The sequence below is a fragment of the Lepus europaeus genome, chromosome 3 (genome assembly GCF_033115175.1).
Source record: "Lepus europaeus isolate LE1 chromosome 3, mLepTim1.pri, whole genome shotgun sequence".
Lineage (NCBI taxonomy): Eukaryota > Metazoa > Chordata > Mammalia > Lagomorpha > Leporidae > Lepus > Lepus europaeus.
Genome location: NC_084829.1, coordinates 17,950,335 through 17,973,420, shown reverse-complemented (window position 1 = coordinate 17,973,420; position 23,086 = coordinate 17,950,335). Strand labels below are relative to the sequence as shown.

The 23,086-nt window shown below is 45.5% G+C and overlaps 1 protein-coding gene across 1 annotated transcript in view; it reads right to left on the bottom strand.

Annotated features, from left to right (window-relative positions):
• Positions 1-10,018: 10,018 nt before the first annotated feature.
• Positions 10,019-23,086, bottom strand: part of LOC133756430 (cytidine monophosphate-N-acetylneuraminic acid hydroxylase) — a 107,247-nt gene continuing 94,179 nt past the window's right edge. Inside the window, exons 12-14 of the mRNA XM_062187123.1 lie at positions 18,532-18,648; positions 13,220-13,335; positions 10,019-10,094 (exon numbers count right to left, since the gene is read on the bottom strand). Coding sequence (XP_062043107.1) covers positions 10,019-10,094; positions 13,220-13,335; positions 18,532-18,648 — 309 coding nt within the window. The remainder of the gene's footprint in view (positions 10,095-13,219; positions 13,336-18,531; positions 18,649-23,086) is intronic.

Below are 23,086 nucleotides of genomic sequence, written 5' to 3'. Positions count from 1 at the left end.
AGATGAAGGCTGAGAAGGACGCTAAGAATCCAGCCCTTATGAGACAGGACACTGCAAAGGCCACCTTGTGGACTAAGGGCCCATCAAGCAGTGGATGTCTGGGGGCCAGTGTTTAGCCTAACAGTTAACTCCCCAGCGTTGCCTATCTGCGTGCCTCACTCGGGGTCCCACCCCTGACTCCGGCTCACTGCGGACACGCATTCCAGGAAGCAGCAGGTGATGGCTCAAGTAGTTAGGTCCCTTGCCACCCATATGAGAGGCTGAGTTCTGGGCTCCTGGGTTTGGCCTCGCCCGAGCCCTGGCTGGTGCAGGTATCTTGGGAGGGTGGGGTGGGGAGTGAACCAGCACCTGCCAGCTCTCTGTCAAGCAGAGAGAGCAAAAAGAAGCCCACGTCTGAGACACAGCCCCCTTCTGAAATTCCCAGTTGGCTCCTAGGATTCACAATTTGAAGACAGAATGTGGGGGCTGGCAGGGCGGGGGGCGGGCGAGGCAAGGGCAAAGGGGAAGACGTGAAAACGCTTTGGCTAACACAGTGTGAACTCCTCTGGCAACACTGGAGACAGCTTTCCCGGAAGATAAACATGGTTAGAAGCCTGGGTTTGTCCCAACTGCTACCTGCACGTTTACCTGTGGGAGCACCCCTCAGAAGACCGGACCTCACCAGGGTGAGGGGTATAGGGGTGGCCGAGATCCGGGATGAGTTCCCACGAGTGGAAAGACGTCCGTGACATGGTGGATGAAGGGTGCCTGGTGGGGCAGGAAGGAGAGCTCTTCAAAAAATATTTCTGTGCTCCCCCAAGGAACACCCGGGTTTGAGAGCACGGGTGGACCAACTGGCATTGCACGCACGCCAAGGCGCCCTCGTGTTTTCCCACCAGAGTAGGGCAAAATGTTTAGAGCGAACCCTTAAGTTTTGACCCTCTGCCCGGCAGCATCACCTGCAAGGCTCACCCAGGGACAGCCGGAGGGGGTCAGGGCGAGGGTCCGAAGCCCCTCTTTCTAGATATCCCAGAGAACGGTGAGAGGTGGCTCCGCAAACGGCATCGAGGGGTCCCTATGGCTGCGGCGCAGCCAGAGCAGCCCAAAGGCCTCCGGGGCTGATGTGGTCCTCTGTCGCCCCCTGCCGACAGCATCGGTGAGCTGCGGAGTCCCGCCGCGCTCCACCGCGCTTTCTCCATTTAAGAGTAGGTTGACTGAGACCACAGGGGAAATGCATGTTCCTACATATCTGGGTTGCCTAGTTTATTAGGTAAATTAACCTTGATTGTCATTGCTAAACTAGTAATGGGCATAACCTGCAGGCAGTGTCCTGGTATCTTTTTTCCCTTCTAGAATTTGTTTAGTGCTTTAGAATATATAAAGGTAGTGCATCTTTTTAAGGTTTTTGTGGTTGCTATGTTGCAGAAAACATGATCACTCTAACGGGATTGAGGGAAGGTTTATAAGAGAAATAGCATGTGAGCAATCTTTGCAAGCAGCATGGCATATGTAGTCTGTAGAATTAACCTCATGGATCTACATGGAAACTCAACACATGAGGAGAACAGGAAAGACCGTCCCTGTGTTGTAGGGACCTGGGCACTGCGGAGGGATCCAAAAGATGCAATCCAAAGCCACAACTGTTCTTGTCCTTAGATTCAGTAACCTAGCTTCAAGGCTTGTCTTGCTTGGGCAGCAGTTCTGGCAAAGCAGCTTAAGTCCCAGTCTATGTCATGCGCATCCCATTGCCAAGCACTGGTTGGAGTCCCGGCTGCTCTACTTCCCATCCAGCCCCCTGTTAATGAGCCTGGGGAAGCAGCGGGAGGTGGCCCGAGTGCTTGGTTCCCTGCCACCTGTGTGGGGGGACCCAGAAGTTGTGGGCACCTGGCACCAGCCTGGCCCTGGCCTGATTGTGGCCATTTGGGGGAGTGATCCAGCAGATGGCAGACTCTCTCTCTCCTCCCTCTGTCACTTGGCCTTCCAAATAACAGTCTTTAAAAAAAAAAATTGCATTGCAAGGATCCAAAAAATTAGAACAATGGATGGTATTCTTCATAAGTTTTTTTTACTCTTCAACAGGAGTGGAAAATATGACTCATTCAGAACGTGGAGTATAATGAAGGCATAAAGGTATTTTAATATGTTGTGATACGAAAAACACAATGCCAAAGACATGAAATGCATAAGTAGATAAAAATAATACTAAAGACAGCTGGAAATGAATACTAAAAATATTATGATGAGAGTGGTCGAGTCTGTTTACAAAGTTTTATATGCTAATAATTTTTGTTCCTGACTAGACATGAATGCAGGAATGCACTCTTGCTGTGTACATTTTTAAATCACACAGAAGTATACAATGTTAAGTAGCGGAGGTCCCATTACCTTCCTGCCCCCAGCTCTCTGCTCCCTGCCAGTAGATCGCTGTGAGCGCCAGGTCTTTATGCAGTTACACGCACATTCTGTGTAGTGCTTTTTTTTTTTAAAATTTATTTGACGAGTTATAGACAGAGAGAGAGAGAGACAAAGGTCTTCCTTCCGTTTGTTCTCTCCCCAGATGGCCGCCACAGCTGGTGCTGCATGGATCCAAAGCCAAGAACCAGTTGCTTCCTCCTGGTCTCCCATGTGGGTGCAGGCGCCCAAGCACTTGGGCCATCCTCCACTGTCCTCCCAGGCCACAGCAGAGAGCCGGACTGGAAGAGGAGCAACCAGGACTAGAACCAGCGCCCATATGGGATGCCGGCGCCACAGGCGGAGGATCAACCAAGTGAGCCATGGTGCTGGCCCCTGTGTAGTGCTACTTTAACATAAGTGGTATTTCTTGCAACTTGATTCTTTTAAAAAATGTATAATGCATCTTTCTAGATCAATATAGTGCCACATCAATATTTTTGACCACTTTATATAGAAAAGTGCGATCTAATGTTTCCCAGTTCTCATACGTTTTTCTTCTAAGCTTTAAAATGATAAATGATCTTGCAAATGACCCTTTTGTACCATTAGTTATCTTGGCACACCATTAATTTAAGCTTTTCATTTATTCATTGGTCACTTATAGTTCCTTACAGATGTCCTATTTGTCTTTTCCTAATTTTCCTATTTCAATATTTATTTTTATACTTAAAGGAGTGCTTTCTATTTTTACTGAGATTTCACTGAATTTAGAGACTGGTACACCCTACAATATTTTCACCCAGAACATCTGCTTCCTCTTTTAATCTGCTCATCTTTTCCCTTGGCCAAATTTTGCTCTATTCTTTGTATCTTATTGATGCACTTCTTGCTATAATTTATGTAAGGATGACATTTCCAATGGCTATTTACACCACTAAATAAATTATCAACAGGGGCCGACACTGTGGCACAGTGGGTTAAAGCCCCAGCGTGCAGCACTGGCATCCCATATAGGAGCTGGTTCAAGTCCTGCCTGCTCCACTTTCAATCCAGCTCCCCACTGGTGTGCCCAGGAAGGCTCCCCTGCCCCACGCGGGAGACCCAGAAGCAGTTCCTGGCTCCTGGCTTTGAACAGCTCAGCTCCAGCTATTGTGGCCATTTGGGGAGTGAACCAGTAGATGGAAGACCTCTCTGTCTCTCCCTGTCTTTCAAATAAATCTGAAAAATTTCAACTGAAGTAATTACCAGCTACAGTTGAAATCATGCCAGTTTCTTTGGTGTAGGATTAGCAAGTATTTATTGTATGAATGGAAAATCAATCATGCTAGTTTCTTAAAGCTATAATAAGCTGTCAAACAATAACTCAGATGTGTAAATATTAGCCTGTTGATTTGCTTGGATACAGGGGAATCAAAGGATTGGTTTAATTTCTTCTAACATGCCAAAAACCAGGATTTAAATGAGGAAACATAGAAGAATCACATTTTGGGAAAAAATAAACTATTTCCTCTCTCCTGGGCAACTGTTGACACTCTGGTGGTAAGCAGAGGCCAGATCAGGATGTTTCACGCAAATATCCTTGGGCAGCTGCTTCCACAACCCTTGGCCATCCCACTGTGAAGTCTTCACACAGGCCTGCGGGCGCCTTCCTCCAGCACCTGCATTTCCATGGACCAGCGCCACTTCCCTCATGGAAATCTCTCGGATCCTTAACCTCAGCTGATCTAGGCATACAACGGCTACTACGATTTATTTTCTGGTATGATTTTTTTAAAAAAAAAATTATGAAAACTCAATCTTACCATTCCAGAGATGAGATCTACAAGAACAGCCTGGAAAATGTGGATGAAGGAGAGCCTGCTTTATTTATTTATTCTTAGTGAATAAATTTTGAATAGGTATTTTTAAACTTATAGTAAAATTCACCCTTTTTGGTGTACAGTGCTGAGCTTTGTCAAATGCACAGTTGTGTCACCTCTACCACAATCAAGATACAAGATCATATACAATCACCTCCCAAACTTCACTCACGTTGCCTGCTGGTGGTTGACCTATGACCCTCTCATCCCTGACCCTGTGGTACTCACTGTTGTTTTCCATCTCGGTAGGTTTTTCTTTTTGGGTCTGGCTTCTTTCTCCTAGGTTGTGTGAGATTTGTTGATGTTATTTGCATCAACAGTTAGTTGCTTAGTATTAACGAGCAGTGTTTTCCTACCTGGATGTGCTGTAGCTTGCTCACCCAGGTGCCAGTTAAAGGACATGAGGATTGCTTCCTGTTTGTGGCCAGTGTTGAATAAAGCCACGGCAAACATTCTCGTTCAGACTTTTATATGAACATCAATTTTCATTTCTGTTGGGTAAGTAATGAAGAGTGGGATTGTTGGGTCATGAAAAGAGTGTTTTTTTGTGTCTGTTAAATCATCCTTGCCTTTCTGGGATGAATCTCCTTAGATCACCAATATAATGTTTTTGATGCAATGGGTTTGGTTTTTTAGTGTTTTTAAGATGCTTATTTTCACCTACTTGAAAGGCAGAGCAACAGAGGCAGAGACAACTTCCATCTACTGGTTCACTCCCCAAATGCCTGCAACAGCCAAGCCAAAGCCAGGAACCCAGGACTCAGTTTGTGTCTCCCACATGGGTGTTGGGGATACAAGTACTTGAGCCATTGCCTGCTGTCTCTCAGGATTCACATTAGCAGGAAGCTGGAGCAGGAAGAGGAGCTCTGCTGATGAGATCTCTCAAATAGGACACAAAAAAAGCACTAACAGTAAAAAGGGAAAATCAGTATATATTAAAAATAAACTTGAGGAGGACATTGTGGTATAGCTAGTTAAGCCCCATTTGGGACACCAGAGTGCTATTAAAAATATATTTAATTTTTTGTTTAATTTGAAAGGCAGAGACACAGTTCTCCCACTCCCTGGTTCATTCCTCAAATGTCTGTAACAGCTGGGGCTGAGCTAGGCTGAAGTCAGGAGCCTGGAACTCTAGGTTTCCTACAGAGGTGGTAGGTAACCAGCCATGTGAGCCATTAACCAGCTGCCTCCCAGATCATGCATTGGCAGGAAGCTAGAATCATGGAGCAGAGTGAGAACTCAAGCCCTGACACTCCAATATGGAATGTGGGCATCCTAAGTTGTAATAGGGAAATGCCTTTCCCTATTATCTTATTATATTTACAATCTTTGAAACATACATTCTTCAAGTCTATGTCAGTTAGCAATTTCTTCTCAACTCCAAATTGACTAATTGATGTCTATTATGCAAAAATATATACTTCTGCTTTGCCAGGTGGAACAAAGTCCATCTATTCACATAGAGGGTGCTGGAGAGGCTCTAGTTCCATCCTCTTGCCATGCCACCAAAGCACGTGGTTCCTCCACAGTTGGGCTCCTGCAGGGGCAGATGAGCAGCAATGCCCAACAGTTAGCAGGCTCTCTGGCACCCACCAGGGAGATGCCATACCAGGATTGCACAGCCTGTAAGTCCCCTCCCAGAGAGTGGCTCTCCCAGTATCCCCTTGAGAAGTTTTGAGGACTTTAGCTTCTTGACCTTTTCTGAAACTGACAGATGCCTATGGAGGAAAATCAGTCCAAATGCCAAGGTTACCTTTGGGTTTCCTTCCTCTTTTGATCTTGGTAGCAGCAGAAGTGGTAGAAAATGGTCAGACCTGGGTGTACTGTGAAGGTTGAAGGTGAAAGGATTTTACTGATAGGGATGTGGGAGCAAGACATAAAGGGTGATATGACGGCGTTGTGTTTAAGCGGAAGTGAGGGCAGGATCTGTGGAGTGCACACTGGGGGAAGAGTCAGAGAGGAGATGAGGACACGAGAGGCTGATGTGGCATCGGTACATTGTAGGTCTTGCTGACATCACGGATTGTTGGATATTGGGAGGAGTGAACCAGAAATATGGCATGAGAACATAGCAGACTTGGTGGTGAGAAAACAAATTCCTACTTTAAAATATTCTTTTATTTGCATATCAAATGCATTTAAACATATATTCTATTAACATATATATCACATTTATTTTCAGTGGTAATTGAATAATTTACTATGTAGTATAGATCACAAAATATAATTTCTGAATTCCAAGCTTTCTTGTAACCTTGTGTGAAGTGCACCAGAATTAAACATTACTGGTCTTAATCAGAAGTAGATCAGAATCTTTGTTACCAATGATTCCAGAGATTTAAGGAGATCAACTCCATCACCAGGTTGTTGTACCTATAGAATTAAAGAGGTAGTATACATGATCCAGAATATAGGTTCTGATGTTGAAATCAGCGGTATTTGGTGTCTGTTGGAGACAATATGTAAAAAAGAAACCTAGATAACAATTATGTTTTCTTAGGAGTAAACAATCCATGAGTATCATTAAAAACTGCTTTTTCAATCTGAAATAATATTTTTAAATGTTTAGAAAAGGAGCTAATTTTTTTCAAGCACAGATCTTATTGTTGATTTATCTACAGATTTTGGAAAATTTTTGTTCAAAAAACTCATGTTATTAGTGTTGACATATTTCATTGATCAAAGCACTTACTTGAAAGAACTGATAAAGTATATGAAGTGACAGATTTTGAAACCCAGTCAAAACCACCCAGTCCCTGCGGAATGGGAGCATTCAGGGCAGCCTCTCTAGCCTTGTGCTGGGAAATGTACAATTTCAACCAAGCATTTTGAAAAATTGAAAACCACTCACAGACTTTTCTCATCAACTACTCTATCTTTCTGGTACCTGTTTGGGGGCAGTCAACCCAGTAAGGAAGAGGATGTGGATATCTGTTTATCCATTCTTCTTTTTCAATTCCATCTTAGTGTTTTCTCTTTCGTGTTTTCACCTGGTCCCTCATGGTGGATGCCAGGTCTTCAGAAGTTTATGGAACATACTTTTTATGAAAAAAACTATGCTTTTCTATTTTTTTTACATCAAAATGAACTTATCTATTTTCCATAAACTCTTTGAAGTGCCCTCCTTATGTCTCCTTTCCTTCCTTTTCCTTTAAACCCAGCATCTGCTCCCCTTCCCTTTCCTGTCTTCTCACTGTGGCTCAGAAGGGATCCCTCCCCCAGAGTTTCACTTTATTCTTCTTATACTTTGATTCCCTCCAGGAATGTGTTGTTATTGGGCTCATTGCTTCTTTTTACAGAGGACTGTGGGTAGGGTAAGTAAAATGGTTTTGAATGTGCCTATGTAGTGGTCCACAAATATAAGATTCATGAATATCTCACAAATGTAACATGTAGTTATTTATTGCATAGTCCCTGTGCCATCCATGTCTTTAGTTCAAGTTGGAACATCAGTAAACTCTTGAGTTCTTCACGTGGCTTGGCATCCTATGATTAAGAGATATTACTAATCAACAACAGTGTAAATCTTGGCTTAATACTTTTGCATTTTTCTACTGCCTTGGGGCAAATTTTTATTCTTACTCTCTAGTTCAAGCTATCTAGTCTTTGATGCTTTAAGGTAAGTGAGAATCTAATGCTGGAATCTGACTTTCCTCCCATCTTCTTATGGATTCCCCGTGACTGTGGGTCATGCCTTGCCTGCTCATTTCGTAAGGTTCATGGGGTTAACGTCTGTGCAAGTCCCTCTTCCCACCATGCTTCACACCCAGACCTGTGAGCTGTGTATTCACTCCACAGATGAAAACCTGGGCTACAAGGAGGACTAACTAGTTACTCAGGGAACAACCAGAGGTTTAACTCCCATTCCCAGTCAGCAGTGGTAAGCACCATGATTTAGCATCTTCCTGGATAAGCCAACTTCCAAATGCATACACTGACTTAGTGACCTCGTACTACCCTTATCTTGCCTCCACTTCACTCACTCACTCACACAAAAGCACCTTTGTTTCACCGATCTTCTTTCAGAACTGCTCTGAGAGCTTGGACTTGGCCATCTCCTGCCTCCTCCCCTTCCACGACTGTGGAACTTGCCTAGGGCGTGCATGGAACCCTCTTGGCTCTCCCAGTTCTGACCCCTGGCCCTCTCCTGCCTAAACTTACTTCTCTGCTATGTCAAGAACACTTGACATTGCTCAAGGTCACCCTGCAATTTTCCACCTTCTTACTGGACCTCTACTTTCTATCGGGAATATCCTTCCGACTGTCCCTCCCCTCTTTTTCAGATTAGTGAAAACTTCCCTTTGTCTTTAAGCCACTCCACAGTTTGCCACCCTCAGCCCCCTGAATTACTGCCTGTCTGCGATGCTCTTCCTGGATGTTCCGAGTCCTCAGAGGTAATCTCATTATGCCCACACTTACCTGGTACAACAAATACTCTGCTTCCTAGAGTCTGCTTTGAAATTTAGTTGGCTGCGACTTCCCTTAGCCTGCCCTCTGGCTTATAACCACGCTTAGGAAGAATACAAAAGATATTCTAATATGACCCTAATGTTACTGGGTAAAGACAATGAAGCCATTTTTAAAAGACAAGTCATGGCCACAGGGAGAGACAGAAATTCATTGCTTCCTTCTTTCCTTCCTCGAATGCAGATTAAAAATAAAATCACATGTCAACCAGGCACTAGGTCAAAGTTCTACTTTTCTTAAACATTAATTTCTATTTTTAAAAATTTTATTAAATATTTAATTTTTTCTAATTTACTAATTTCCTATTTTTTAGGCTCTATGTAAGCCTCTATTTTTCTTAAACATTAATTTTTTAATTAGCACATAATAACTGTAATGTGTTAGGGGCACAGAGTGCTATTTCTAGACCTGCATCACATCAGGGTAATTCACAGTCCCCTCTCCACATTAGTTTATGTGTGGAGACTCTGAGCTCTTCTGTCTGGCCATTCATGAAGCACATACATAGTAGTTACCGTACTCCATAGCACCCCCCCACTGTGTGCCGTGGAACACTATTACTGCTTTTCAGATACCCCTCATCTACTGGCAGAGAGGGTTACTAGATTACTGCACTGTAACGTGATATGATAGGTGTTTGTGGAGTGAATAAGTGAATGTATAAATAAACGGCACACGTCAGGGAATGTACTGTTTTTTGTAGCTACATTATACGGTCCTTTAGATCACAAACACACAGAACACAGGCTCTGTAGTTCAGCTAATAAAACTGCATCTCAAGCCCTTGAAAGCAACGTGAAATTGGTATGTGTCAGACGCACTGATCTCCATCCATCCAACCATCCATCCATCCAACCATCCAACCATCCATCCATCCATCCAACCATTTATCCAACCATCCAGTCATCCATCCATCCACCCATCCATCCAACCATAAATCCAGAGAGAGACTTACTGGAAATAGGGAGGGGCGTCTCCCACATCACTGTCTAGTTTTTGTCTTTCCATTTTATCAGAATTTTCCTCCTGCACACCGATATCCTCAAATAGTTTCTCTTTTATTGTTAATTGGGTAGGCGTTCACCTCAACCAGACCAAAGACTCTATGGACTTTCCACTGAATGCAGTATTTGCTTCATTTACTTATTTTTTTACATTTGAACGTTCTTATACTATCAGCCCTTCCCTGTCATCTACAAGTCAGGATTTCTGACAGGCTTGGTGTCGGCTTCATCAGGGTGCAGAGACAGTGTCTCAGGCACACGGCAGTGCGTCCCCACCACACACAGGACACCTTACCTGGAAAATCCCAGTCCACTCTAACTAAAGTGCATCAGGAATGATCTCCAGTTGGGTGGCGTGAGGGGCAGTTTTATTTGAAAATGATTCCAGAACCTGTGAAAGAGATAAGAGCAGGGAGGATGTTTTGGAAATTCGCAGGCGTGTGCTACGCTGGGATCTTTCCAGTCCTATGCCCTCGCTCCCCTGTCTGGTCACAAAGCTTAGGGTGCTCAGAAGGTCAGACATGGACCACCCCTTAATCATGATGCTGTCTTATTCTTCTTGTACTATCATGTGCCTGGCTTTAAGGAATACACATACATTAAAATCTGCATCCATATACATTACACAAAGGCATGAGGGGAGCTGGCACTGTGGCATAGTGGGTAAAGCAGCCACCTGCAGCACCTGCTTCCCAAATGGGCACCAGTTCAAGTCCCGGCTGCTCCACTTCCGATCCAGCTCTCTGCTATGACCTGGGAAAGCAGTGGTGGATGGCCCAAGTCCTTGGGCCCCTACACTCATGTGGGAGCCTCAAAGAAGCTCCTGGATCCTGGTTTCAGATCAGCACAGCTCTGGCCATTGTGGGTATCTGGGGAGTGAACCAGCAGATGGAAGACTCTCTCTCACTCTCTCTCTCTCTCATTCTCTCTCTTTCCCTCTCATCTCTCTGTGTAACTCTGCCTTTCAAATAAATAAATAAATTTTATAAAATAAAAAGAGTCATTATGGGACCTTCTTATACTAAGACCATTGCTATCGAAACACAGCTTAACAAGATGGTCGTGAGCACCCACAGCCAGCAGTTACCAAGATGGGACTAGTTTCTGAAGAAACCTCCAGAATCTCCCCACAAAGCAGCCGCATTCTGTCTCTGCAGAACAAAACAGCAGGTGTCTGATCTGTTGAATGCAATGGAAATTGGTATGTTTTACAGCTGTTAAGAGATGTGATGTTGACTGGTGCATTGCATCAGGGAGGATCCTGAAGATGCGCTGATGAGTAAAAATGCAAGTTACAGAGCGTAAGGTGTGGGACCGCGTTCAAAAGCAATCCAACACCTCCACTCCCTCGCCCACCCACCACATGGGGCAATGTACTGAGAGAAATGTTGACAGGTCCAGAAATGAGCCTGGGAGGACTCGCACTGAGCCTTCAGTGGGAGCTCCTGGGAGGTGCCAGGTGTGATTACCCCTTATTTTATGTACTTCCACGTTCTTTAAAATTTTTGTGTAAAGACTTGGAACGTGTTTAAAATATCTGATGTAAAAATGGTATCTAGTTGTCTAAATCCAAGTAACTCTTGGTGTAGAGGAAAATGCAACTTACAGAAGAGATAGGAGCATCACAGCACTTCAGATCTGGAGTAAGTCCTGGAGAGCCAGTGACAACTTTCTATTTATTAATCTGACAAACCAGGCACCATGGTGCAAAATGACTCATAAGAGGTCCTGCAGCTCATTGACGCGAGACTCCAAACCAGATTGCCTGACTCACAGCCCTTTGCATTTGCGACTATCCCGCTAAAACAACCTCAAATGAGCCCAGACTCCCTGGATTTTCTTCCCTATGGGCAACTTCTGTCGTCAAGAGCAGGTATGGACTTTCAATCATGAGTTGTCTTCCTCACACTTCATCACCTATGCAACTTTGGGACACCTTGGTTAACCTGAGCCTCACGTTCCTCATGGTATAACTACTGAAACACTATCAACATTGAAGTATTGTGGAGACTAAATTTTGGAAATAACTTATGGAGAGCATGACGTATACAAGGTTGAGCTATGCAATCTTCCAATCTCTCCAAACACAATCAACCTCTCCCTTCCTTAAGGACACTCATAAGGTGACTTCCTCGCACGGCCACCACCTTGGCCGCCCTCTCCGTGCCAGAAGATGGCTGCCAACATGACCTCAAGCAGATCTCAGCCTCATTGTAATCTCATTTCCATGCTAAAAGTCCCTCCCACTGGCACCATAACAACCAGCAGACGAGACCATAGAAGGACAAAAAGAAGGCCGCCTCTTCCCCCGAGAAAAGCCATGGGCATCCCTTCCACTGCTTAGCACATTTCTCTCCCTCACTCCTGTTGCTCCTGAACCCACAGCAGGCTGAGAAGTTTACATGTGAGCTAGGCCTCTGCTTCTCCACCCTGTGGCTGCTAAGTAAAGCTTATGCTGTTGTACTTAAAAAAAAAAAAAAAAAAAAAAAAAAAAAAAACTGTTTTAATATAATTTTAAAGCACCCAAAGGTTGAGCAGTTTAAAAAAAAAAGAAATTTTAATAAACACTTGGGGTTGAATCCTCAGCGTATAATTAGACAGTGAGTTTTACTTATGCACTTTAAATATTTCTGCATTTTTTCAGAGATTCAGTGGCAATGGTAAGACAGACTCTTTTCTCCCTGGGTGATTATTTTAAATAAAATATAAAAATAGCCCCTCCTGAGATTTCAACTCAAAGATTCCACACGTGTTGCTAAGGACTTACCCAGCTCTGGAGAGACTCTGGGGGCCCCTTCCTTCAACCGCCTACCCACCAGCTCCATGCCTGTGGTTGGGCAGAGGTGAAACGTGACGTGGCGGTCCATGTGATTCAGTGGCCACGTCCTGCCCCCCAGACAGCCCCTGCCCATGTATGGCAAACAGCCTTTCTTTCCTTCAATGTTTTTCCCTTTCTTAAACCAAACCAGTTTCCAGAGGGGTCACCCAAAGGTATGAATGATTCTTTTTTTTTTTTTTTTTTTTTTTTTTTTGGACAGGCAGAGTGGATAGTGAGAGAGAGAGACAGAGAGAAAGGTCTTCCTTTTTGCCGTTGGTTCACCCTCCAATGGCCGCTGCGGCCAGCACATCGTGCTGATCCGAAGCCAGGAGCCAGGTGCTTCTCCTGGTCTCCCATGCGGGTGCAGGGCCCAAGCACTTGGGCCATCCTCCTCTGCACTCCCAGGCCACAGCAGAGAGCTGGCCTGGAAGAGGGGCAACCGGGAAAGAATCCAGCGCCCCGACCGGGACTAGAATCTGGTGTGCCGGCGCCGCAAGGAGGAGGATTAGCCTGTTGAGCCGTGGCGCCGGCCAGGTATGAATGATTCTTGACAAGTGTGATGCTTCCCTCACCAGCTCTAAGACCAGCTGACAAAAGCGTGCAACTCCAGCGAGGGATTTGTGTGCATCTGTCAGGTTTGAGGGGGCACAGGCGGTCCCCTGAGAGGGCCCTCGGGTGGCAGGTGCCTTCAGACTCACAGGTGATGGTAAATGTCGGGGTCCCGCTGGAGCCGCGTTTGGAAGCCTATGTACAAGTCATCCCAGAGCAGCCCGTTCTTCACCACGTGTCTGATGACGTCGACACGGCTGCGAATCTGAAACAGACAGAGGGCGTGCTCGCAGGGACGCTGTGCGCAGCACAAAGCAAACCCTCTCCTCCCTAGGGGAAGCAGCTGCGTGCTGGCAGGTGCATGGCAAGTCCGGGACCCAAGTCTCCCGGAGCAGGCATCACAGGCCGAGCAAAGCAGAAAGCTCACGAGGCAGAGGAGGAAAGTCCAGAGCCCAAGCGTGCAGCCAGGATGAGACCACCAGGTTCAAATCCAGGCTCTGGCTGAGTGATCTTGATTCTGGGTCTTGGTTCCCTCCTCTATAAAATGAAGATAATAAAGGAGCTATGCCCATTGAGTTGTTTGTGAGGATGAAATGAATTGATGTGTACAGAGTGCTTAAAACAAGGCCAAGCGCGTAGTAAGCATTCAATAAATGGTTGTCTCCAACATCAGTCCAAAAAGCAGCGTTTGGCATCCGCCTGAGCACCATGAGCAGAGAAGAGCCAGGCCACTGTAACCTGTGGGTCCAGCCCGCCCGGAGCAGGACTGCCCTCCATCAGGTGCCCTCAATCGCCTGTTCACAAAAGTCTTAACTTTTTTTTTTTTTTTTTTGACAGGCAGAGTGGACAGTGAGAGAGTGAGAGACAGAGAGACAGAGAGAAAGGTCTTCCTTTTTGCCATTGGTTCACCCTCCAATGGCCGCTGCAGCCAGCACACTGTGCTGATCTGAAGCCAGGAGCCAGGTGCTTCTCCTGGTCTCCCATGCGGGTGCAGGGCCCAAGGACTTGGATCATCCTCCACTGCCTTCCCGGGCCACAGCAGAGAGCTGTCCTGGAAGAGGGGCAACCGGGACAGAATCTGGAGCCCAGACCAGGGCTAGAACCCAGGGTGCCGGCGCCGCAGGTGGAGGATTAGCCTATTGAGCCGCGGCGCCGGCAAGTCTTAACTTCTAACCCAGAAGCTGTTGAACAAAGAATCCTGTGTTAGAGACGAGAGCGATGTCCCTAGTCCCCAAGGGAGCCTGGGCTGAGTTTGCGACCTGAAGCTTGCTGAGCCTTGGTTTCACTGTGACAGGGGTTGAGAGGGAGAAAATGAGGTCATTTATATAAAGAGCACGAAAAAGGGGCACCCTGAGACTGGACACGGCTGTGACAACCCGTCAGCGGTGACGTCAGAGCGGACCAAGATCTCCTCCAGTGTCTGTGTCACGCTGGCTGCCCCTGGTAAATACCCAACTCAGGCCGGTGCCGTGGCTCACTAGGCTAATCCTCCCCCTGCGGTGCTGGCACACCGGGTTCTAGCCCTGGTCGGGGCACCGATCCTGTCCCGGTTGCCCCTCTTCCAGGCCAGCTCTCTGCTGTGGCCTGGGAGTGCAGTGGAGGATGGCCCAAGTGCTTGGGCCCTGCACTCCATGGGAGACCAGGAGAAGCACCTGGCTCCTGGCTTCAGATCAGCGCGGTGCGCTGGCCGCAGCGCGCCGGCCATGGCGGCCATTGGAGGGTGAACCAACGGCAAAGGAAGACCTTCCTCTCTGTCTCTCTCTCTCTCTCACTGTCCACTCTGCCTGTCAAAAAAAAAAAAAAAAAAAAAAAAAAAAAAAAAAAAAACAAAAAACCAAGAATAAAGAATTAGGCCGGCGCCGCGGCTCACTAGGCTAATCCTCCACCTGCGCACCAGTACTCCAGGTTCTAGTCCCGGCTGGGGCGCTGGTTCTGTCCCAGTTGCTCCTCTTCCAGTCCAGCTCTCTGCTGTGGCCCGGGAGGGCAGTGGAGGATGGCCCAAGTGCTTGGGCCCTGCACCCGCATGGGACACCAGGAGGAAGCACCTGGCTCCTGGCTTTGGATCGGCACAGCGTGCTGGCCATAGCGGCCATTTGGGGAGTGAACCAACGGAAGGAAGACCTTTCTCTCTGTCTCTCTCTCTCACTGTCTAATTCTGCCTGTCAAAAAAAAAAAAAAAGTAAAGAATTAAGTTTTTACATATATAACTCTGGAAATTTCACATGAAAGTCCAGACTGCCAAGTATTCTGGAAAATTCAGAACTCCACTGACTGCACCATGGGGCCCGCCTTCTTCTGATCCTGCACTTGCTTCCCCCTGGATGCAGTCTCGATCCAGTTTACCCTGTTTATGAGCCTGGCCATGGGCCACCTGTAACCCCTGCCTTTATGGAAAGCTCATAGACTTAGAGCCCTAAAACACCTTGGGAAAAAAATTTCTGATTGGTAGATCTGGATGAATGCCATAATTATCAAAAGTCGCCTGCAAGGGATGATGGGTCAGCTTGGCATCAACTTTCTTTAGCTCAACGGTGCATGTCACTGGAAGCCAGGGGAACAATTGCCTGCAGGTGCCCATGGAAAATGACCAGCGACCCAGGAGTACACGCTCAGCTACACCGCACAGCAGGAGGCAGGAAGCTAGGCAGCAAGTCTCACACAGCAGGAAAGCAAGGAAGGGGGTGACAGGGCAGGACGTGGAGGCAGCCAAGGCTTGCAATAACCTAGAGAGGAGCCCACCTGACTGGGGCAGAGGATAGAGCACTATGGAACCAGCTGTCCAGCCACAAGGAGTGGGTGTGACAGAAAATGCAATTGTGAAGGTGAACGGCAATGCAAAAAACAAGGAGACAATAGGGAAGGTGCTAGGTAGCAAGAAGAGGGAATGTCCCAGTACAGGCACAACCTCTTTCAGCAAATCTCGGCCCAAAGAACTCTAAAATCCCGCAAGCTCTCCATCTCTTCCTCTCTCCATTACTCAGCCTTTCAAATAAACAAAATAAGCCTTAAAAAAAAACTCAGGCACGTGGCAAGCAAGATTTACCCCAAGGTAAATTTAAATCTGCAACAGAGCTGTTTGTTTTATCTAAGAGATGCATGTTGCAAAACTGTGAAAAAGTGACCTTTTTTGAGTTAAATCCATGTTTTAAAATTTGAGAGGTTGAATCCGAGAGAGAGAAAGGGCACTCCTTCTCATTGGTTCACTCCCCAAATGCCCCCAACAGCTGGGCTGGGCCGAGCTAAAGCTGGGAGTGTGGAACGCAATTGAGGTCTTCCATGGGCATGGCAGGGACCCAGGTACTTGAGCCATTACCTGCCACCTCCTACAGTCTGCATTGGTAGGAAGCTGGAGTTAGGAGCCAGAGCTGGGACTCAAATCCAGGCACTCCAGCTTGAGATTTGGGTGTCTTAACTATCAGGCTAAATACCTACACCCACCCCAGGTCAATTTTATAGTCATTATTGAAAATTCTATATAGAGGATTTCTCCAAATAGCCCTTCATTCATTCACTGGTTTGGAAAACATCTACCAACACTTTATCATGTGTACACTGTGCAGAGGTCAAGGTTCACTGGCCCCTTCCCAGTACCACATGGGATAAGTGACTGCACCTTTTCTTTCATCTACACGTAAGATGGGGAAGACAGGACCATCTGTTCATAGGGCTGCTGTTGGATTAACTAATCCAATATTTGTACAGTATTTAAAACCGTGGTTATCATAGGACAAGCTGGGTAAGTGTTTGTTAGCCACAACCGAAACATTTGTTTTTATGGGGCTGGCATTGTAATGCAGTGGGATAAGCCACCATCTGTGATGCCAGTATCCCATATGGGTACTGGTTCTTGTCCTGACTGCTCCACTTCTGAACTAGCCTGGAAAAGCAGTCAAAGATGGCCCAAGTGCTTGGGCCCCTGCCACCCACATGGGAGACTTGGATGAAGAGCCTGGCTTTGACCTGACCATTGCAGCCATCTAGGGGGTGAACCAGGGGATGGAAGATCAATCTCTTTCTCTGTCTCTCTCTTCCCCTATAATTCTTTTAAATAAATAAGTATTTTTAAAATTTTTTCATTTTGTTTAAAATGAGTATAAGCCAATTTATCATCTATATGGCACTTCACACAGAATTCTCCTGTACATGAAAGACCAAGTATTTTAAGATCTATAGATCAAGCAGCAGATTATTTGTTTTACTGAAGTTTCAACATAGGATTCTCTTCAATTGTATGTACCAAGATAGCAAGCCAATTTATTAAATGTAGCTTAAGAACAAACCTATTCCACCCATTATATGAAGGCATTTTTATATCTCTACAATTAGGGGATCATACTGTTTAATGGGGCATGCAATAAACTCAAGGATGGATTATATTGCCATATAACTTATCAAATGATAATTGCACTCACATAGAATTTAAATTGCAATACACACTCACACACATTATGTCAAGAGACTATAACAACAAATGGTAGGGTGAGAATGAGCCCAATGGAAGGGGTTAAAAAAAAAAAAAGCAAGACTCGGGTTAAGTGACTGGCTCAGAGCCTCATAGTTTGCAACCCTGATCAGTAGGGAGGAGCACCCTTCCCAATCTTTTTTTTTTTTTTTTTTTTTTTTTGACAGGCAGAGTGGACAGTGAGAGAGAGAGACAGGGAGAAAGGTCTTCTTTTTTTCCATTGGTTCACTCCCCAGTGGCCGCTGCGGCCGGTGCGCTGCGGCCGATCCAAAGCCAGGAGCCAGGTGCCTCTCCTGGTCTCCCATGCAGGCGCAGGGCCCAAGGACTTGGGCCATCCCCCACTGCACTCCCAGACCACAGCAGAGAGCTGGACTGGAAGAGGAGCAACTGGGACAGAATCCGGTGCTCCGACCGGGACTAGAACTCAGGGTGCTGGCTCCGCAGGTGGAGGATTAGCCTAGTGAGCCACGGCGCCGGCCAACCAGTCCCAATCTAGTCATTGTCTCCAAAGCCAGGGCTCCTTCCTTGGATCACACTGCCACAGGTGAGGGAGCTGCTCCATACTGGAGCTCAGTGAAATACGTGTTGTTTTATGTTGATTTAATTCCCTTCACAAAGACTCCCATTGCATTCATTCAGGGAAGGATACATCCGGCCCAAAAGGCAAAGGAAGGCAGTGATCAGGGTTTGCTGTCTACACTTTAGGAAGAACAGGTGTTTGAAAAGGAGTAGGTGGAGAAGAGACTCTGTGAATGGCTGAAAAAGAAGTATATCTAAACATTAGTAACAGCAATGCTTCAATATGGATCCCTTGGTTGTGACAAATGTCTAATAGTGAGATAGGATGTTAGCAAGTATTCTGCGCTATCCTTGCAGCATTTCTGTAAATCTAAGTGACTCTAAAATTAAAGTTTACTTATGAGGGAAGGAAGGAGGAAAAAAGGAGAGAGAAGGAGGGAAAGAGGGAGGGAGGGAGGGAGGGATTCCGCCACTGCTTACTTCCTCATAGGGATGCTCCCGGCTTGGTCTTTCTTTAGGAAAGGATAAATCTAGAAAGTCAACCAAATAGTCATATCCTCCAGGCAAAGGGTTGAAGTCCTCATCTGTCTCAATCATCTGCAAATGAAAACATGGTTAAAGGAAGAAAAATATCAATCAGGTAGTCACGCAGAATCTGTAAAACTGAAATGACCTTAAAACAATCACAATGAATTAGAAGTTAATATTAAGTCACCTCTCTCTCTCTCATCCCTTTCCATCCCTATCTTCAGCTCTATCTCTCAGTCTCTCTCTCTCTCTCTCTCAGTCTCTCTCTCTCTCTCTCTCTCTCTCTATTTCTCTCTATCTCCTTATATAAAATTCAAAAGCTACTCTTTTATATTGGCAAAATTGCTTCATACCACTAAAATTAGTAAAATTTATAGAGAAGGTTCTCATATTAAGTACTGAGACATGACCTTAAATTTTCAGGTGAAGAAAATGAAATGTGGAATGTTTCTTCCACCACCCAAAGGTATTAAAAAAGTTTATTAGAATATGTATTTTTTTAAGATTTATTTATTTGAAAGGCAAAAAGAGAGGGAGAAGGAGAGGGAGAGGGAGAGGGAGAGGGAGAGGGAGAGGGAGAGGGAGAGGGAGAGGGAGAGGGAGTGGGAGAAGGGTTCCATCCTCTGGTTCACTCCCCAAATGGCCACAACAGCAGGAGCTGGGCCAATCTGAAGCCAGGGACCTCCTCCCAGACTCCAACATGTGTGCAGAGGACCAAGGACCTGGGCCATCTTCTGTTGCTTTCCTAGGCACATCAACAGGGAGCTGGATTGGAAGTGGAGCAGCCAGGACTTGAATTGGCACCCATATGAGATGCTGGCACTGCAGCTGGTGGATTTACCCACTATGCCACAGTGCCAGCACCTGGGATGTGTATTATTAAGAAGCTACACAGGGCGGGAGATCCAAGATGGCAGGATAGGGTGCAGCCACACCAACTTCAGCTGCTCTGGGGTGTGAAAAGAACAAAGGAAGGACTATGTTTCCTGAGGTCCAAGGGAAATTTTCAGGAAAAAAAAAAGTGAAAAACAACAACAAAGACACCGTGGAACAAGAGAGAAGACAGAGATGCTGTGGCAGCCAGCTGCGTGGCCCAGCCAGCTGCCTGCTGTGAGCCGCCATCTTACCATGTCAAGGCAGGGAGAAATTGCCACCTGCCCTACCACTTGGTTTGAGCTGAGAGGGAGTTCCAGAGTCACCCTGTGACTTTGACTTCAGCCTAGAAAGCTCACTGGGGTCGGAGCACCTGCAGGGCTGGGGGCGGGGAAGCAGCCTTGCTTTCCTCCCCTCCCCTACTCACACAGAGCACCACCCTTGGCAGTGGAAAGTCCCACAGCCTGCCTCTGTTATTCCACCAGCATCAGAGTCAGGACAACGTGTAGGGCAAAGAACAGATCCCTGCTTCCTGCCACTGTGCAACTTTTTGGGCATCAGCCCAAGAACTATGCTCACTCACTCTACGTGAGCCAGGGAGATTCACCTTAGCTTCTGGGGGCTAACACATGAAGTAGCCCATTAAAAAAATGCTAGCACCCTGGGAGATCTGAATAATGACCCCACGCTATACCCTATAAGCCCAGGACTATAGCAATTCATTCTAAATTTCTCAGGGCCACTGGAATCTACCCAGTGGACAAAGGGAAGAACATGCCTGCATTCCACCTCTCTGGACTCATACCCTCCAGAGTAAAATCTCCTGTAGACCTGTAGTCACCCTGTTGGACTAGAACAGGCTTCAGTTCACATCCCCTAGTCTAGGACTAGGGCTGATGGTATTAGAAGCCACAGCGCCAGTTGGACTCTCCCAGCAGGACCTGACAAAGGGTCCATCTGTATCGCACAGTTCTAGAGCTGGAGCAATTGGTGCCACAAGCACCAGCATCACTCAGGCTTGCCAGTTGAGCAAGGGGTCAGCCACCCCCATCTCCCTCAGCACCAAGAGCAAGGCCCTGGCTATCACATTTGCCAGGGAGACTGATACTTAATTCTGTGGACCAAAGATACACACCCTTCATCTCAAAGTCACACTTCTATCCCTACAAACTGCAGCAGACCAGTCCACTGTGTCACTTAGAGACAGAGCTGACATTGATTAAGACAGAAGAAATCACTCAGAGACTACAGTCCTGGGCTCAGCTGGAACCAAAGCCAAAGCAACCAGCAAAGTGATATCCTGAATCTAAGCTAAACCATCAACTCTTTAACAGTGAAACCTACTCCATAAATAAGGAGGGATGAATATACCAGATGCACAGATGTCAACACAGAGACACAGGAGACACGAAGAAGCAAGGCAACATGACACCTCCAAAAGAACACAACTCCCCCAGAATTAGATCCTGAACTGAAGGAAATCTATGACAGGACACATACAGAATTCAAAATAATGACTACAAGGATACTCAGTGAGGTGCAAGAGACTACAGATAAAGAAATGAGGAAATCAATGAGTGACACGAGTGAAAACAAGACTAAGAAGATAGAGCTCATTAAAAAGAACCAAATAGAAATTTTAGAGATGAAATTTTCAATCAGTGAAATAAAGAATACTATTGAGAGCTTTAACAGCAGAATAGACAAAGTGGAGAAAAGAATTTCTGATCCAGAGGACAAGAATTTTGAAATAACCCAATCAGATAAAAATAAAGAGAAAATAATTAAAAAAAAGAAAGCTTACACAAAATATAGGATTCCATTTAAAGACCAAATATTCATATTATAGGTATCCCTGAAAGAGAAGAAAAGGAAAAAGGCATTGAGAACCTGATAAATAAAATACCTGAAAATTTCCCAGGTCTTGAAAGAGACATGGACATCCAGACACAAGAAACCCAAAGAACTCCAAGCAGATCACTCAAAAAAGGTCTTCTCCAAGGCATACTGCAGTCAAATTGCCAAAAGTTAAAGACAAGGAGAGAATCTTAAAGACAGTAAGAGATAGGTGTTGGGTTACATATAAAGGAAAACCAATTAGATTAACAGCAGACTTCTCAGCACAAACTGTACAGGCCAGAAGAGACTGGGATGATACATTCAAGGTCTTAAAAAACACTCCCAACCAGGAATATAACATCCAGTGAAGGTATCCTTTAGAAGTGATGGAGAAGGGCTGGTGCTGTAGTGTAACAGGTAAGACCACCACCTGTGAAGCCAGCATCCCATGTGAGTGCCAGTTCAAGCCCCAGCTGCTCTACTTCTGATCCAACTCCCTGCTGATGTGCCTGGGAGGGCAGTGGTGGATGGCCCGAGTGCTTAGACTCCTGTGCCATGTGGGAGATGCAAAGGAGGCTCCTGGTTTTGGTCTGACCCATCCCTAGCCATTGCAGCCAATTGGGGAATGAACCAGCAGATGGAAGATCTCTATCTCTGTAACTCTTTCAAATACTTACAATAAATCTTTGAAAGAAAAAAAGTGAAAGAGAAATAAAGTATTTTCCAGATAAGCAAAAACAGAGAATTTACTACCACCTGAGCAGCCTTACAAGTAATTCTGAAGGGTGTCCTGCATTAAGAAGTAAACAACAGGGGTCAGCAGCACTGTGGCACAGCTGTTTAAGCCTCCACCTACTGTGCCAGCATCCTGTATGGGTGCCAGTTCAAAGTCCCACTTATGCATGGTTGGTGGGGTTGTAAATTAGCACAGTCACTGCAGAAAACAGTGTGGAAATTTCTTTACAAACTAGAAATAGACTTGCCATGTGATCCAGCAACCCCACTCCTGGGTATAAACCCAAAAGACATTAATATATTGTATTAATACATTGCAGCAGCATCAAGTTTATAGAAGTAATGTTTACAATAACCACACTCTGGAATCAATCAGGCTATGATGAATGGATAGAGGAAATGTGTATAGATACACAATGGATTATTATTCAGCTATAAAAAAGAAATTCTACCATTGCAGCAAAGTGGATGCAACTGGAGGACATCATGTGGGGTAAAATAAATTAAATCCACATGGACAAATACCACGTTTTCCCTTATGTGTGGGAGCTAAAATTAAAAAAAAAAAAAAGAAATGTCTGTGTGTATCAGTACTGCTCCAAATATGGTTTTGTAAATCTTTGTTTTACACCTTTGTCAATGGTTAAGAATGTTATACTACTATACTTTTCATGATCGGTGATTCCTTTAAAATTTACTGTATATGAGTGAAAGGGTCATTTTTCCATTCCATTATTGTTTATAGCTGCTGTCTGTATTTCAACTTAACTAGCATCATTTTACTTGCTACATGTCTTATTTGGTGAAATATTAAGCCTTTCTTCTGTAAATTTAAAATGTTATCTCAAAAGCTAAAAAAATGAAAAAGGAAGGAGGGTGGGAGGGAGGAAGAGAATATGTTTATGTTCTTAGAATCATATCTACAGGAGAGCGGCAAGATGGGAGAATAGGAAGGGAGCACACTGATAGTCCGGGAAGAGACAGTTTAATAAAAGTGGAGATGGTGCAGGTTCAAGGAAGAGTAGGGAAAGAAACAGCAGAGGAAACTCTTCCGGAACTA